General features: G+C 40.7%; 1 protein-coding gene across 1 annotated transcript in view; it reads left to right on the top strand.

Annotated features, from left to right (window-relative positions):
* The window catches only part of Pth2r (parathyroid hormone 2 receptor), a 74016-nt gene that overhangs the window by 41543 nt on the left and 16049 nt on the right, over nt 1–16424 (top strand). Inside the window, exon 9 of the mRNA XM_040753443.1 lies at nt 2421–2484. Within this exon, the coding sequence (XP_040609377.1) occupies nt 2421–2484 (64 nt within the window). The remainder of the gene's footprint in view (nt 1–2420; nt 2485–16424) is intronic.

The raw sequence follows: 16424 nt of genomic DNA, 5'->3' as shown, positions 1-16424 counted from the left end.
TTCCCATGCCCTTGGATAGGTAGGATCAATGTAGTAAAAATGGCAATCCTGCCAAAAGCAATCTACAGATTCAATGCAATTCCCATTAAAATCCCAGCACAATTCTTCACAGACCTTGAAAGAACAATAATCAATTTGGTATGGAAAAACAAAAGACCCAGGATAGCCAAAACAACCCTGTTCAACAAGGCAACGTCCGGAGGCATCACCATCCCTGACCTCAAGCTCTATTATAGAGCTATAGTGCTGAAAATAGCTTGGTATTGGCACAAAAATAGACCAATGGAATCAAATTGAAAACCCTACTATTAACCCACACATGTATGAACAAAACGATCTTTGACAAAGAAGCTAAAAATATACAATGGAAAAAGAAAGCATCTTTAACAAATGGTGCTGGCATAACTGGATGCTGCCATGTAGAAGAATGTGGATCAATCCATGTCTATCGCCATGTACAAAACTTAAGTCCAAATGGATCAAAGACTTCAACATAAATCCAGCCACACTGAGCCTCGTAGAAGAGAAAGTGGGAGGTGCCCTTGAACGAATTGGTACAGGAGACAGCTTCCTGAACATAACACCAGTAGCACAGACAGTTAGATCAACAATTAATAAATGGGACCTCCTGAAACTGAGAAGCTTCTGTAAGGCAAAGGACACAGTCAACAAGACAAATGGCAGCCCACAGAATGGGAAAAAATATTCACTAACCCCACATCTGACAGAGGGCTGATCTCCAAAATATACAAAGAACTAAAGAAGCAAGTCTCCAAAACACCAAAGTATCCAATTAAAAAGTGGGCTACAGAACTAAATAGAGAATTTTCAAAAGAGGAGTCTAAAATGGCTGAGAGGCACTTGAGAAAGTGCTCAACATCCTTAGTCATCTGGGAAATGCAAATCAAAACAACTCTGATATACCATCTCACTCCTGTCAGAATGGCTAAAAATAAAAAACACCAATGACAATTTATGCTGGAGAGGATGTGGTGAAAGGGGAACACTCCTCCATTGCTGGTGGGAGTGCCAACCTGTACAGCCACTTTGGAAATCAGTATGGAGATTCCTCAGAAAAATGGGAATAAACCTACCACAAGACCCAGCAACTCCACTCTTAGGCATATATCCAAAAGATGCCCATTCATACAACAAGGATGTCTGTTCCACTATGTTCATAGCAGCATTATTTGTAATAGCCAGAACGTGGAAGCAACCTAGATGCCCCTCAACTGAAGAGTGGATAGAGAAAATGTGGTACATTTACACAATGGAGTACTATTCAGCAGAAAAAACAAACATGGAATCCTGAAATTTGCAGGCAAATGGATGACACTAGAAGAAACCATCCTGAATGAGGTAACCCAGTCACAAAAAGAGAAACATGTCATATACTCTCTCATATATGGATTTTAGACATAGATCTGGGGACTGCCAGCCTATAGTCCCGTGGTCAGAGAGTCTGGGAAACAGAACCATCATTCAGTGGCTGATGGAAGCAGAGGCAGACTCTCACGGCTAAGCACTGAGCTGAACTCAAGAAATCCAGTGACAGAGAGGGAGGACTGATGACCAAAGACATTAAGACTGGGCTGGTTTAACCCCCAGAAACAGCTGACCTGATAAGGGTTAGCTCTTGCATCCCAGACTGATGCCTGGAAATCCAGCATGGGACTGATCAAGACCCCCTGAATGTGGGTGTCAGTGAGGAGGCATAGGGAAATCTATTGAGCCTTGGGTAGTAGATCAGTATTTATCCCGGGTATACAAATGGACTTTGGACTCCCATCCAACAATGAGAGATGCACTCTCACCCTGAACTCTTGGGAGATGGTCTAGGCCTTGCCCTGGATGAAATGACGGACTATGGACACCCCCATGGAGGGCCTCACCCTCCCTGGGGAAATGAGGGGATATTGGGGGGGTTGTTGGGAGGACACGGGAGGAGGGGAGGGAAACGGAGAGGGACCTGGAATTGACATGTGAAGCAACCTTTTTCTAATTAAAATTTAAATAAAAAATACATAATTATTATGTTTCATTGTACTGCCAACAAAAGCAAAGTACCATTGTGCCACAAATAGGTAACTAGGGGTCTCTTTTGTGGCTACAGAAACAAGGTCTTGACCTGTCCACTATAGAAGTAACTACCCAATATTATAAGACTCATATACAGACTCCCTCATGGTAAGGAAATCGGGATAAGAACTTTAAAAATGTATTTCTTTCTCCAAAAGAAGCAGCTGTGGCTAGAGTTAATTCTCATTTATTTATTTTGCCAAATTTATTCATTAAGCTTTTCCTTCCTTCCTTCCTTCCTTCCTTCCTTCCTTCCTTCCTTCCTTCCTTCCTTCCTTCCTTCCTTCCTTTCTTCCTTCCTTCCTTCCCTCCTTCCTTCCTTCCTCTGTTCTACATCTCAGGTGTTGGGAACTTAGTGCTGGAGACCGGTGGATTTACCAGGCTCCAATCTTAGCTGCTATTGGGGTAAGTTTAATAGTTTATGTAACTTCAGTAAATAATAAATAAACAAATAAAATCTCTACTAAAACTCTGGGTAAGCCTGCCTGCTGCTTTACTGTACAGTACGTTTTTAGGAACTTTCACACGTTTCTCAGTAGCTGGGAGAGCCAGGGCTGGAGGTCAGCCCCGGTTTGTGTCTGACACTGGAACTGGTTCAGACAGTGCTTGCCATTCTTTGAATCAAGGTAACCAGGTTGTACTTGGCGGCTGTTCTGAGGCTTCATTACACATGTGAATATTTACATGTACAGGGACTTATAAGGCCCCATTACAGCTCCCTTTTCATCAATTGCATTTAGAGTTAACATTCTCAATACCTATTAGTGAATGGAGGTGGCGCGAATGGAAAAGTAGAGAGAGTAATGGTAGAGCAGAGGAATTTGGGGGAAAGAACAGTGATAGTGAGATCCTCTCTAGAGCATTCATTGCCTGACTCTTCTGTTAGTCTTCTTGCTCCATGGACACGGGTCAGGTCCCCGAAAAGAGAAAAGAGATGCCCTGCAAGACCCTGTCTACCAGGTATCAGAGAAAAAGGATAGAACTGGCGTATCCTGCTCAAGATTCATGTGCCTGAATATTTCTACTGTGTATTGCATCTGGGTTGCTGAGGAAAACAAAATTACACAGCTGGGCCAACAAGATTCAGCAAAATGCTTACTTTTCATTTCATGGACGATTCCATGGCATCAGCCTCTCTGTGGTTTGATGAAGAAATTATGCTTGTTTACATTCACTTGGTTCTTGCATGTAAAGCATCTTAAAAACACAAGTGATAGACATTAACATATTAGAAAGTAATTTAAGAGCCCAACTACTATTTTTGCCTTTATTTGATCATATTTCTCCTCTATCTGTCCCTCCCTCCCACCATTTCTTTCCTTCCTGCCTCTTCCCCCATTTTCTTACAAGTGTCATCCACTTTCCCAACCCATGACCATACGGTATCCAGGTGGGCACCTGTTACTACGTTTAGTCTCTTCTAGACAATCAATAGGAGTTTGTGATGCCTATAGGAAAACTGGCCAAAGAACAATTGTGCAGGTCAAAAAGAACTTTTACCTCAGGCTTGAGGATGTTGATGCTTAGAGAGGGAAATCAAACGGTGCAGGGATAGGTTCAGGATTGAACTCAGGTCCTCATGTTTGTAGGGCAAGGGCTTTACTGAACAAGACATCTCCCAGACCAAGAATCATTGGCTACTATTTCCAATACGATAAAGTTCTTTTAGTCAGCCTTGTAAATCATAGACGAGATTCAAGAGCAACATTCTATTCAGTCAGAATTGCCTTTGGGTTTTATTATAACAATTCAATTATAAAAGAAACTCCTCAATTCTTCAGGATTTACTTACTCTATGCGCATATCAGCAAGTTCTCATCAAATGCCACAAATTACACTGGAAATCAATGTCTCCCTTATTTCTATCAATAACCTGGAGAAAGCTGAGTTATAAGGAAGAAAATTTAAAAAGGCAAGTAAAAGCCTGAGGGAAAGAAAATCCAGAGCTACAAAGAAAAATCCAAAGGTAGAGCTTATAATAAAATGGGGAATTATCCTGAGAGTCAAGAGATAAGCCTTAACAGACCGCTCCTCCAGGAAGGGCCTGTTTGGATAGTCAAAATGTATTTATGACCTCAGGTAGTAAGATTGCTGATGGAAATGGCTGAGAGGAACCCTGAAAGCTCACACATCAATCCAATAGAGTCAAGAGTGGGGAGACGTACAGCAAACTCAGGTCAATGTGTTTTAGAGCCTAGATTCTCTATGAAGTGAATGTTTCCCTTCAATTCTGAAGACCAGTGCTTTATAAGTAAAATTGGCCATTAGAAAATGAAAGGTGCTTATATATCTATTTCAAAAAAAGATGGAGATTAATACTAGAAAACCACAAGCAAGAAAATTAGTAATTAATGGGGTGACTTCATTCATCTATTTATTCATGAAGATTTTTTCAGTGCTTTCATTTTTTATTTTCTTAATTAATTTTTATTTAAATTAAAAACAATCTTTTTTTTACATACCAATCCCCCTCCCTCCTATCCTTGAATTCCCCCACCAAACCTCTATCCCACCCCTATCTACTTACTCCTCAGGGAGGGTGAGGCCTCCCATGGGGGAATCATCAAAGTCTGTCACATCATTTGGGGCAGGACCTATGCCCTCCCCCGTGTATCTAGACTGAGAGAGTATCCCTCCATAGGGAATGGGCTCCCAAAGCCCATTCATGCATTAGGGATAAATACTAGTTCCACTGCCAGAGGTCCCATAGACTGTCCAAGCCCCCCAATTGACACCCAAGTTCGGGGGCCTGGTTTGGTTTTATGGTGGTTCCCCAGTAGTCAGACTGGGGTCTGTGAGCTACCACTTGCTCAGGTCAGCTGTTTCTGTGGATTTCCCCAGCATGATTTGACCTCTTTGCTTATCACTCCTGCCTCTCTACAACTGGATTCCAGGAGTGCTTAGCTGTGAATCTCTGCTTCTGCTTCTATCAGCTATTGGATGAAGGCTCTGTGATGGCATTTAAGGCAGTCATCAATCTCATTGTAGGGGAAGGGCATTTAAGGTAGCCTCTCCACTATTGCTTAGATTCTTAGTTCAGGTCATCCTTGTGGATTCTTGGAGAATTCCCTCGCGCCAGATTTCTCATTAAGCCCATACCAGCTCCCTCTATTAAGGTCTCTCTTTTCTTGCTCTCCTCTGTTGTTCTCCCAACTCTCCTGATCCATTATGTGTGTGTCCCGTGTCTCTGACCCCCGCATGCTCCCAGTTTACTCAGGAGACTTCATGTTGTGTGTGCTAGCATCAGGAACTAAAGGTGAGCAAAGCTGGGGATAGAATTTTTCATGTTTCATAAGGAGTTGAGAAAGTATTCTGAAAGTGGTGAAGAGTCCAAGGTTCACACTGAAGACCCATGGAATCAGACCTCTCACTCAGAGAGTCCTTGGGGTTTGCAAGAGATTGGCAGTGGGCTGTTAGGTAGTGATGATACTAAGGGCTGGTAGGTCTCAGTGGTCATGATGATACTGGAGGTTGGTGAGAACTTGCCAGGGGTTCCAGGTTCTTGTGTCCCAGAATGACGAACTGGACAAAGATTGGTGTTCTCATAGTGTGGTAAAGGATAACTTCGGTTTCTAGACCACAGTAGTGATAATACTGGAGCATGTGTATCTGTAAGTGACTTTAGACACAGAGGGCCTCTCAGAGACTCTTTTTGTTCCTGACCCCATGGTCCCCCAAAGAGACTTTGAGGGGTCCTCTGGCTACGCAGAGCTCTCTGGTGATATAATACTCTTTTTCCCATATGCTTAAAGGCTGACATGCCTTTGCTTTGATATTGTAAAAAAGACTATGAAAGTGCATATCCCAGCTGGATAATTACCCGACAGTTATAGAAAGTATAATCTCAAAAAGTAAACAAATAAACAGACTTTTTTGGGTATGAATTGCTTTTGATAGTGGAAAACTTTTTTATGTCCTTAAAGCATAGATATTTAGAATCTGAAGAAGTGAGTGTGCCTTTATTTTAATAACTTTTCTGGTGAGGCATTTCAGGACTCACTTTCTGTTCACTGAGGAAAAATATAAAGTAATATTCTCGTTTTTACTTTCACTTTCTTGGTTCCCATGTGAAGTCCCATTTCTGAAGTTAATAAATATTTGATTAAAGAGAAACTGACTTTCTGGTTACTTTCCATGACAATCCAGCCAAGCAGTCAGTCAACACCCATGTGTGGAAGCTGCCTGGGTCTCCTCTCACTGAGTCTGTGGAGAAGGATGAAGAGAGAGAGAACATTGGCACCATAGTGTGTGGCTTGACTGTGTAGCTTTATTTGCTACTTTTGTATGGCTATAGGTTGTTTTGAGACAGGATGTTGCTATGTAGCTCAGGCTGGTCTAGAACTTCTGATCCTTCTGCCTCTGTGCCCTGAGTGCTGAGTTTATTGGCACATACCATCATAACTGACATACACAGCATTTTTGTTTTTTACGCTTGGACATTGTATGGATCCTTAGGGAGGTCTGATCTGTCTTAGGTCATAGAGAGTAAACTCTGGAGCTAGACTATCTTTGATAGGTTTCTCTTCATTCAGTTTTTTTTGCTTTGTTGTCTGTGGTTTGGGGGGGATATATAAATACATATTTCCCAGACCAATGTAAGGAAGCATCTCTACCCTGTTTCCCTCTCAGTTTTACAATTAAAGGTCTTACAGTTAAGCTTTTAGTATACTTTGAGATGATTTAGTCTGTGGTGTCATCACAGACTAAAGGATCCAGTTTAATTTTTCTGCACATGGATAGCTAGTTTCTTTAACACCATTTATGAAGAAATTCTCTTTTCCAAGTTGTGTATTCCTTACTTTTCCTCTTGAAAATTATTTGAGCATAGATATGTGCGTTTATTTGTGAGACCTCTATTCCAGTGGGCCACTTGTGGTTTTCTATGATACTGCCACACTGTTTTGATTACCGTGACTTTTTGAAATAGTTTGCAGTCAAGTTGTATGTTTTCAGCTTTGGCCCTACTCAGTATTGTTACAACTGTTTAGTATTCTAGGTAGTCTCAAATGTGTTTTAGGATTGCTTTTTTTCCTAATTCTGTGAAGAATGCATTTGGAATTTTGATAGAGATTGCATTGAATATGATCTCTCTTGGTATAATGGACATTTCAACAAACTAATTTGTTCCATCTCTCCACATGGGATTTTTTCTCATTTATTTGTGTCTTCTTAAATTCTCTTCAACCGTATTTCAGTTTACAAATCTTTTCTGTGGTTGTTCCCCCACTAACTTATTCTTCCTGTTACTACTGTGAACCAGATTGGTTTCTTATTTTATTTTTGTGTAGTTTAGTGTTTGTGCAATTTGTCAACATTTAGCAGCTTTGGGCCATGCTCTGAAAAGTAAGTGCTCAGGCTGCATCTTTCTATCATGTCACTGTCTTTTCATGGTTTTCATGTAAGATGGTTGTTCTGTAACTTTGCTCTCTGATCATTTTGCTGTTGTCTTAAACTTTTTCTTTTCTTTGATTACCCAGCACCTTATTTTTTGTTATGATGATAAGAATGAGGCTTTGCTATGGAGGGATTCCCCCTCTCTATCTCTCTTCTTCTGTCTGTCTCTGTCTCCCTGTCCCTGTCTCTGTCTCTCTCTCTGTCTGTCTGTCTCTCTCTCTTTCTCTCTGTCTCTGTCTGTCTGTCTGTCTGTCTGTCTGTCTGTCTCTCTGTGTATCTCATAGCTGGCCTTGAGTTGGCTAGGTAACCAAGGGCAATTTTGAACTCCCCATTCTCCTGCCTCCACCTTGCAAGTGCTGGGATTACAGGCATGCACAACCACACTTGGTTAAGGAGGCACAATGAAAAGCCAGAGCCTTCTTCTGTTATTGAAATTCTGCTTACAAAGTTATTTCAGGAAGATAACACTTTAGTAGTAAATTATTAAACTAGAGCACCATGCATGTGGTAGGTCATTTGCTAAGAGACTGCAATGGCAGAGAAATTTCATTCTTTTTTGTGGCTAAACAAAACCAGCCATTGCATAGGTGTTTTCAAGATGGACAACAGCTGATTCCCATATAAGAGGATTCATCAATGCCATATGGTGCACATCAGCCATCCTAAACTTGGCGCGACTACCTGTGTTTGTTAACCACCTTTATGCAGAGAGGAAATAAACGTTTCAATGCTTTGTGGCAGAAGGTGACTCTGAATCTTGAAAATGCCTACCTGCAGGAGACAGGCTCCTTCCCTCCCCAAGAAAACTAGATGACAGGAGCCATCTCCTTTGATGCCTATTCCAAAGTTTTGAAGAGGACATGTTTAGGTCTTCAATATGATAAAAGACCTATCTGATCAACAACAAAAAAATTATATATATTTTGGAAAGATGAGAAAGTGCTTAAAAGTTTTCATGGGTAAAAGGTATGGGGAAAAGCAAGGAAAATCTCTTTCCCCTTCTTCACCAGGGACAATGAAGCCTCAGAGTTTTAATACATATTTCTTCATGTCCTAACTCCAGAGCAGATGTCCCCCATTAGTTTTAATGGAAAACCGCCTTGTGGTGATGTCTAGGAAAACTCTATGTGTTTTCCTCCTTGGTTTCTTGACCTTTGGGGATTTCCATGCCAGGCTTTACATATTCTCTAACTCCAAGAAAGGAAAAGTGAGCCTAGAACTCCCTTGTGGTATCCAGAGAGTGGCTCTCCTCTTTCTGGGTGGTTCTGTGACATGAAAGCATACATGATGAAGATAATGGCAACAGATATGACATGGAGCTCACCATGGGCTGGGTGCAGGGCAATAACTCTAATAACAGGCCAAGCCACTTAGCTGCTAGGTGGGGAGAGCTGGCATTCTAATATGAGGATACATACTGTTACCTGGTGAGCTCCAGGCATCTTTAATAGAACCTGAGATCCTTGAGTATGTAGAGGGGACTCTCCTGCTCATGCTCACACCCCTTTACATCCTGTTTAGCTGAAGTTGAGCTTGTCCACCTCTGCTGATGCTGGTCTGTTCCGCATGCCTTTCTGAGCCTTTGGAAGGCTAGGATGTGCTTCTCTTGCTTCCTTGGAGTGCCATATCTCCAATTTCACCCTTTGGATCGCTCCAAATCTCAAAGAAACCGAAGGCTTCTTTGTCTGTTGACTGTTACTTTGCCCACTAAACAGCAGGGTGTGTGTGTCTGTGTGTGTGTGTGTAAGTACAATATTGTCTCCTAAACACCTACATTCTTAATGCCTTTTGAGAGTTTCCTGGACCACAGTAGCCACTGGATCAATAGTAGTTGAAAGAATCAGCCACCCATAAAAAGTAGATGTCCTTGGAGACTGGGACAGAAGAAAAGCAAAATAAGGAAAAGCACATACAGCTGTAGAAACTCCAAGGCTTTTTCACCAGATCTTTTTCAGTCTAGGGAGGGAAAGGACAGACCTGCAGATGAAGGTCATGCAGCGGTGTGACAGAAAAGAGCCTGAGTGCCATTTGGACTCTATTTCACTTGCACTCAAAAACCTGCCAAATTCTATGTTGCACAATTCCTGTAGAAGACAAATTTTTCATTTCAATGGGTACATTTATACTTAAAAAACATATTTCCTTCACAATATGAGGTTTGTTTCCCTCATGGCCTTTCAGCCAAGGGTGCTATGACATTGTGCAAACAGACCTTCTTCTCTGTGTACAATCACAAGAAACGTAGCACAGATTTTTCAGTCCAAATTGGGTCCCTCGCCTAATTCTAAATCTGCCATTGTAACAGTGCGGCTTCTCTTAATGGAATTCTTATATTTCTGAGAGTAGAACCAGGTAGAAGGGGGGTCAGGATTTCTCAGTGACATACAGAGCAAACCATGTTTAAGGGCATACAGGAGTCTGGGTAGTCAGAAATATGTAAGAAAACCCAGGTTTCCAGATGAAAACTGACTTTAGCACAAACACCAAAGCATCAAATTGGTTTTGGAAGGGTGGGACTGATAGCAGACCATTGTTCTGTTATGCTTTGTTTTCCCACGCTGAGATCTTTAAGTCAGTCAGTCACTAGAAAATAATGCGTTGTTATGAAAACAGGCGTCCCCAAATATGACAGTTGGTTATTGAGCCCACTGTCTTTATGTTGATGACTATGACTTTTAAATTCTTCTACACAGCACTGAAATACAAGAGGAGTTATGCTCTAATTAACAACAGATAAGCCAGGTGTGGAGACGGGGCTTGCCCTGATTCCTAGCTCACTCCAGGCTGAAGCAAGAGGAGCAAAGGTCAAGGTCACTCTCACGAGGCTACAAAGGGAATTTAAGACCAGTTTGGGATACCTGAGATTCTGTCTCAAAAAGTAAAAGCCAACAATCAAACCAGAGCAGGACATCTGTGTAGATGCTGTGGCTTCCGGAGCCTCATCAGAAAATGTAGGGATGGTTAGGTGGGAGAGCAAGGAAAGCAGAGGACGGGGCCAGGCAGGCCTGGAGGAAGCCTGAAGACACAGTGGGTGGATTCAGTAAGTGCTCAGTAAGATGGGGCTCCCCTGAGACACTGAGACCTGAGTTCAAGGACTGTCTCAGCAGAAAAGAATGAAAACCATAGCTAGAGATTGAACGGACTGTGATGGGGTCCTTGGAAATGGCTTTGAGGATGCCCCTGCCTGGGGTAGAGAGTGGCCTGGGTATCACTAGAAATCTGAGACACTGGATTCACAGGTTAGGGGAACGTAAACGAGAAATAGATGATATTTGCTTTTGTTTAAGCATCTCTCCATACGAGGTGTAAGTGCATGGGGCATGTTTTCTGTGCCAGAAATGAAGGCACAGTGGTAAACCATGTAAGAGGTCAGTCAGCCGGGTGTGGTGGCGACAGTGGAGACATGACTGAACCGCTATCCCATTTAATGTATGTTGCAGTTTTCCATGAAAGTATGGTGACACATGGAGAGATTTAAGGGAAGTTAGAGATTGGAGTTGGGTGGTCTCTACCCATCCCCACAGGCTGGCCTTGAACTCACTGTAACTTAGCACAGAGCCCTGACCTCATCAGAGTCCAACTTCTACCTCGAGTGTTGAGATTACAGACATGCACGACCACACCCATCTTCATATTTTAATAAAACCCTATATTTTATTTATTTATTTGTGTGGAAGGCAGGCAGGGGATGCACACACGCTGTGCTTGTAAGGGGGGGTCGCAAGATAAGTGGGGCTGGTTCTGTCCCCCATGTAGACTCTGGAAACTAAACTCAGATACCCAGGCTTGGCAGCAAATACCTTTACTCTCTGAGCTATCTTGATTCCTGCAGGGTTTTTTATGTGGTGCTGGGAACCAAGCCTCGGGTTTTGTGTACGTTATTCCAGCATTCTACCAACTGAGCTACATCCTCAGTCTGAGATATGACTTTTGAAAAGAAAATAGAAAATTCTGGAGACATCACATGGCCAGATTAGGTTAATTTACATGGAAGAGCCAATGCCTGTCTTAGAGAGGTTGATAGATCTCCAACACAGTCCTGTTCATTTCTGGCATCAGTTATGGTATTCTGAAAGCCCTCCACTTTTTTAAATGAGATAATCTATCCTTGATGCTGGTTCCAGAGACCTAAAGACCTAATGGAGAAGCCAATATCCATACTTCTGTTGTAGCTAAGGAAGGCCAGAGTTGTGACAACTTGTGAATGGCAGTCTGTACCTTTTGTAGCTTTCTGGGAATCAGTCTCACACATTCCATTCATTAAATGATTTCTTTAGCGATCACATGAAGGCTGCATGTATTTTTCTGTACAATGCATTGCTAAACCTTAGCTGAATTAAAACACGTATGTGCAATAAAATGTACTGTCTTTTGGAGAGAAATAGGGTCTCTCTTTGTAGTACTGGTTGTCTTGCAACTCACTAACTATGTAGACCAAGCTGGCCTCAAACTCACAGAGATCTGCCTGCCTCTGCCTGGGATTAAAGGTATTTTGCCACCAGCTGAGTGAACATTTTTTTTAAAAGGAACCAAGAAAAGTAAATGTAACCAATGCATATAACTGTAAACATATAACTAATTTATTGATGGATGACACTGAATGAATAGAAACTTCTTCCAGAATCCATCCATTTCTCCTGGCTTCTCTCTTCTCTTCCTTCTCCCCTCTCTTTACAGATAGAGTCTCACTAGTCTGCCTCAGTTTGTGCCTTTGAACACACTCTGGAGTTGCTGCCTTCCTTCCTCCTCTCAGTCTTGAGTTTCCTTCCATGGAAGGGGCTCAACTGATGTGACTTTTTTCTTGTCCTCCTTCATCCTCCTCATCTCTGGTGGAATGTGCTGAAGCCATGGGTGGGTGAATGTAAGACATGGAGTTGGCTTCAGGTAGCCCATCCTTTGTTCTGGGAACTTGTGCTAAGCAACCTAAGCAATGTCTTCCAGATCTCCAGGGACAGCACTGCCCCTCAGCATCCTGTCTCTCAATGGGGCAATCTCCACTATTTTTTATAGGGTTCTTCAACAGGTTCACTTAGTGAATGAACCTAACATACATCTCCAGCCAAACTGTTGGGTTAATCCTCACCCTTTGCTGAAACACTTGTCCACGTCAAAGTCAAATGCTATATTTTCATTCCCTTCAGAGACCCTCTAAATGCAGGCCATCATTCACACCACATTGGCTTTTTTCAATATGTTTACCGTAAGTAATATTTTTACTTCGTTGATAGGTATATTGTTATAAATTACTGAGCTTTTAAAAGTAAGTAATAAACTCTCCATTCTAACACTGCAATTTGATTCTACAATAAATACAAATACAAAATGCACACTTCATTTCTCGTTAGTCTTTAACTCACAGCTTCTATATTATAGCTTGATTTTAATTTGTAGTGCTATTTTGGAGAAATTTAAGCAAGTCTTCTGGAAGGCAGATTTTTCTCTAGGAAAAAATCAATTTGATATTTGCAATTCTGTCAAAGTTACATACTAAAATTTATCTATATAAATCCCTCCCTTACCAGTTACCTTCTCATTCCCATCTCATGGTTTTGGAGGTTGATCCTCCTATGGTAATAGTTGGAGACAGATTAATCATTGACCTAAACAATAGAGAGTAAATTATACCTGTTTCTGTCATCTTCATAATTTAAAGAGAAATGGGTATGATATTTTAATAATTATCTTTTAAGATTTTTTTTTGTTTTTTCGAGACAGGGTTTCTCTGTATTGTTTTGGAGCCTGTCCTGGATTTTTTTTCTAAAAGCTTTTATGGGAGTTATCATCTTGTTCCTTTGTCAGAATTCTTGAAGTTATCTTTTTACAGGTATGTAGAACAAACCATTTGTGAGATGGAAAAAAAACACCTGGGAATATGAGTTCTGTATTAAAAATACTTCTCTCAAAGTAGACCGTTAGTCCATCTGAGAAGCTGGTCCATGTTGAATGCACAATGATGCTGTCATTGTCTAGAAAATTCTGAAGATAGACAAATAAAGGTGACTCTTAGGAAGCACTCACTCTGATTCATATTTTTCTAATTCTTAGCATTGTGTATGGTGTAAGCTGTAAATTCTTCAAACTATCTCAGTTGCATCGGTTTATGTAGGGTTATTTAAACGTGAAGATCTCTACACTAACGTTGTCAAGTTGCCATCAAGAAAACATCTTCTAAATGCTTCCCAACCTGCACATTCTTTGCTCTTGTGGCTTGTTTTTGAAGAGTTCTCAGAAAATGAACTAAAGCCTGTGAAAAAACAGGCATACAAAATCAGATGTGTCAGTGAGTGGCCGGCTCTGATTTCTTATTTTAGTTCTTGGGTTCTTTTTTAAATGTCAGTTGTGGGTTGCTCAAAGACTAAGTTTCAATGATCTATTTCTTTATTGCCATTCCACGGTATTGCTTAGCTCTATCTACATAACTTTAAGGAAGTGGGGGAGGAAAGATTGTAGGGGACAGTGGGGATGAAGAACACCACGAAAACCTGACTAACCAAGAAGGGACAGATGGTTCACAGAGCCTGAGGCAGCACCACAGGGCCTGCACGGCTCTGCACCAGATCTTCTGCAGAGATACTTTGGTTGCTGGCTTGGTGTCTTTGTGGGACTCCTAATGGTGGGAGCTGGTGTATCTCTGTCACTTTTGCCTGATCTTGTGACTCTTTTCCTCAATAGTCTTTGCATTCTGTTATTTGGAAGCTAAGATTCTTAGTGTTCCCTGCCCCCCAATGGAGTTAGGAGTTTAGCAATGGTTACAAAGGGCTACACCCTATAGGAATATTTAAACAGCGAAAAATGTAACTTAAAATTCAGGTTTCCTAGGAAGATAACAGCCCCTCGTGGAATCACATGTGGACACTGCCCATTAAAGGTCTAGTCTGCATTGAGAATGTGTTACACCTTGAGAGTGCATTCAAAGGACTTGCACAAAGTATATAATGGGAACTCATTAAGTATGCATTTTGGTTTTGTTTTATTTCCCTTTCTTGTTGTCCTTTTAAAATGTTATAGTATTCTTACATTTGCTTACATATGTACATGTATACATTATAGACTGGGATATGATTTTGGAGAACATGCTTTTTTTCATTCTGAGATTGGGCTTCCTCAGTTAATATTATACATTCTAAGGTTATCACTTTTTTCCTGAAAATTTTGTGCTTTCACTTTTCTTCAGAGCTGAATAATATTCCATTTTTTATATGTACCAGATTTTCAACATCCATTCATCTAGTTTGGTTCCATTTACTTGATCTAATGAGTACAGCAAGAATAAACATAGGAATTGAAATATCTCCATGGTGAGGTATATAATTCCCTTGGTGAACACACAGGGTAGCAGGGTAGCAGGGGCATATGGTGGTTCTATTTTTAATGTATTGAGAAAACTCCAAACCTATTTCCCTACTGACTGTATTAATTTACACCTCACACCATCGGTGAGTGAAGGTTCCTCTCCCAACATACCCTCTCCAAAATTTATTGTTAGCCTGTTTATTGATCTGTAGTTTTATTTCCTTGGCACTTAATTTCTACAGTTCTTTGTGTCTGAGGTGTAGTTGGTAAAGGTTTTCTCCCATCCATGGGCTGTGTGCTTTGCTGATTGTTCCCTTTGCTATGCACTCACGTTTTAGTTTTCTGGAGCCATACTAGTTGGTTCTCCAGACTGACCTATGCTAGTAACGTTCTGTTTAGAAATTTCTTGCTGACACCATTGTTTTGAAGAACATTTCCAACATTTTATCTAGAAGTAGTATTTCAGATTTAAAATTGAGGTCTTTGATCCACTTTGAATCAATTCAATTGTTTATTTTGTCAACTCTATTTGATAGGCAGAGCAACAGAATGGTCAAGAGTACACAGTAGATTCAACATGTGGTCTACATTAGTACTCTGCCACTCACTGGCTGTGTGACCTTGTGAAGTGACGATAATGAGATGCCCATCTCCTAGAGCTAATTTTTCATGTGAAAAATTCAGGATATTAAGTTGCCAATAACACTTTTTAGTTACCCTATATTCTATATTTTCCTAAATTATTTACGGCAATTATTTGGAATTTCCTGCAACTGTTCTTTCATGTGTTGCCAGGTGCATATATACGTGTGTATTTTCTTTGAAACTAACAAGTTTTGCTAAGTCTTTTTCTTAATTCTTAATTTTTTGATAATCAATTTGGCCACTCTTAGCAGTCTTCTCTCTTATTAAACTGCTGGGTTAACTGGTATGTATTACTTCCAATCAATTATTTTTTGGTTTTCAGAATTTATCTTTGACATATGTCATGAAGGCAGAGACCTTGGTTCTGGATATTTTAATGTGATAGAGCTGAAGGTTGCTCTTCTGTCACAAGCAATAGGAAACACAAGTGACAGTCTGCAGCTGGTTGTGCACCCTTGGCACTTCTTGGTTCAGGTTCTAATGCTCAGTTTCTCACACAGTTGCCATGATTCAGCCTTTCCCAGATCTTCACTCCACACATATTACATTGGTGGAAACTGTTGTCAGGTAGATAGCAAATCCTGGAGTGTGAAATAAATATGGCTGTTCAGAAAGCATTCCCTTGGAAAGCTTCAACTCTCTAAGTTTTATATTTCTTTTAAAAACAATATGAAGAGAGTGTGTGAGACAGTTATCCTTAGACATATCATGGAGCTATGCCTGTGGCTTAAAATTCCAACTAATAGCTGGGTACCCCAGGTCAAATCTCTTTGAATTGAAAAATTTTGGGTCCTTAATAATTGTGTACAATAAATTTATGTGAGACTCAGAGAGTGTTCAAGAAATGGCATCCATGAACCTTTAGTTTAGAAGCACCTCCCTCTTATCTCAGATTCTGTATTTAAACTTGTGGAGTGGGTAATTCTTAGTCTCAATACAAAGAAGTTCAAATTACTAAATTTCTATTAATGTCTTGAAGAGTAGCGTAATTTTGTTGTCATATTACCTTCTTT

Source organism: Mesocricetus auratus, unplaced genomic scaffold (genome assembly GCF_017639785.1).
Source record: "Mesocricetus auratus isolate SY011 unplaced genomic scaffold, BCM_Maur_2.0 Super-Scaffold_100010, whole genome shotgun sequence".
NCBI classification, from domain to species: Eukaryota; Metazoa; Chordata; class Mammalia; order Rodentia; family Cricetidae; genus Mesocricetus; species Mesocricetus auratus.
The sequence above is the reverse complement of the archived record's forward strand: the minus strand, read 5'-3'. Positions and strand labels throughout refer to the sequence as shown.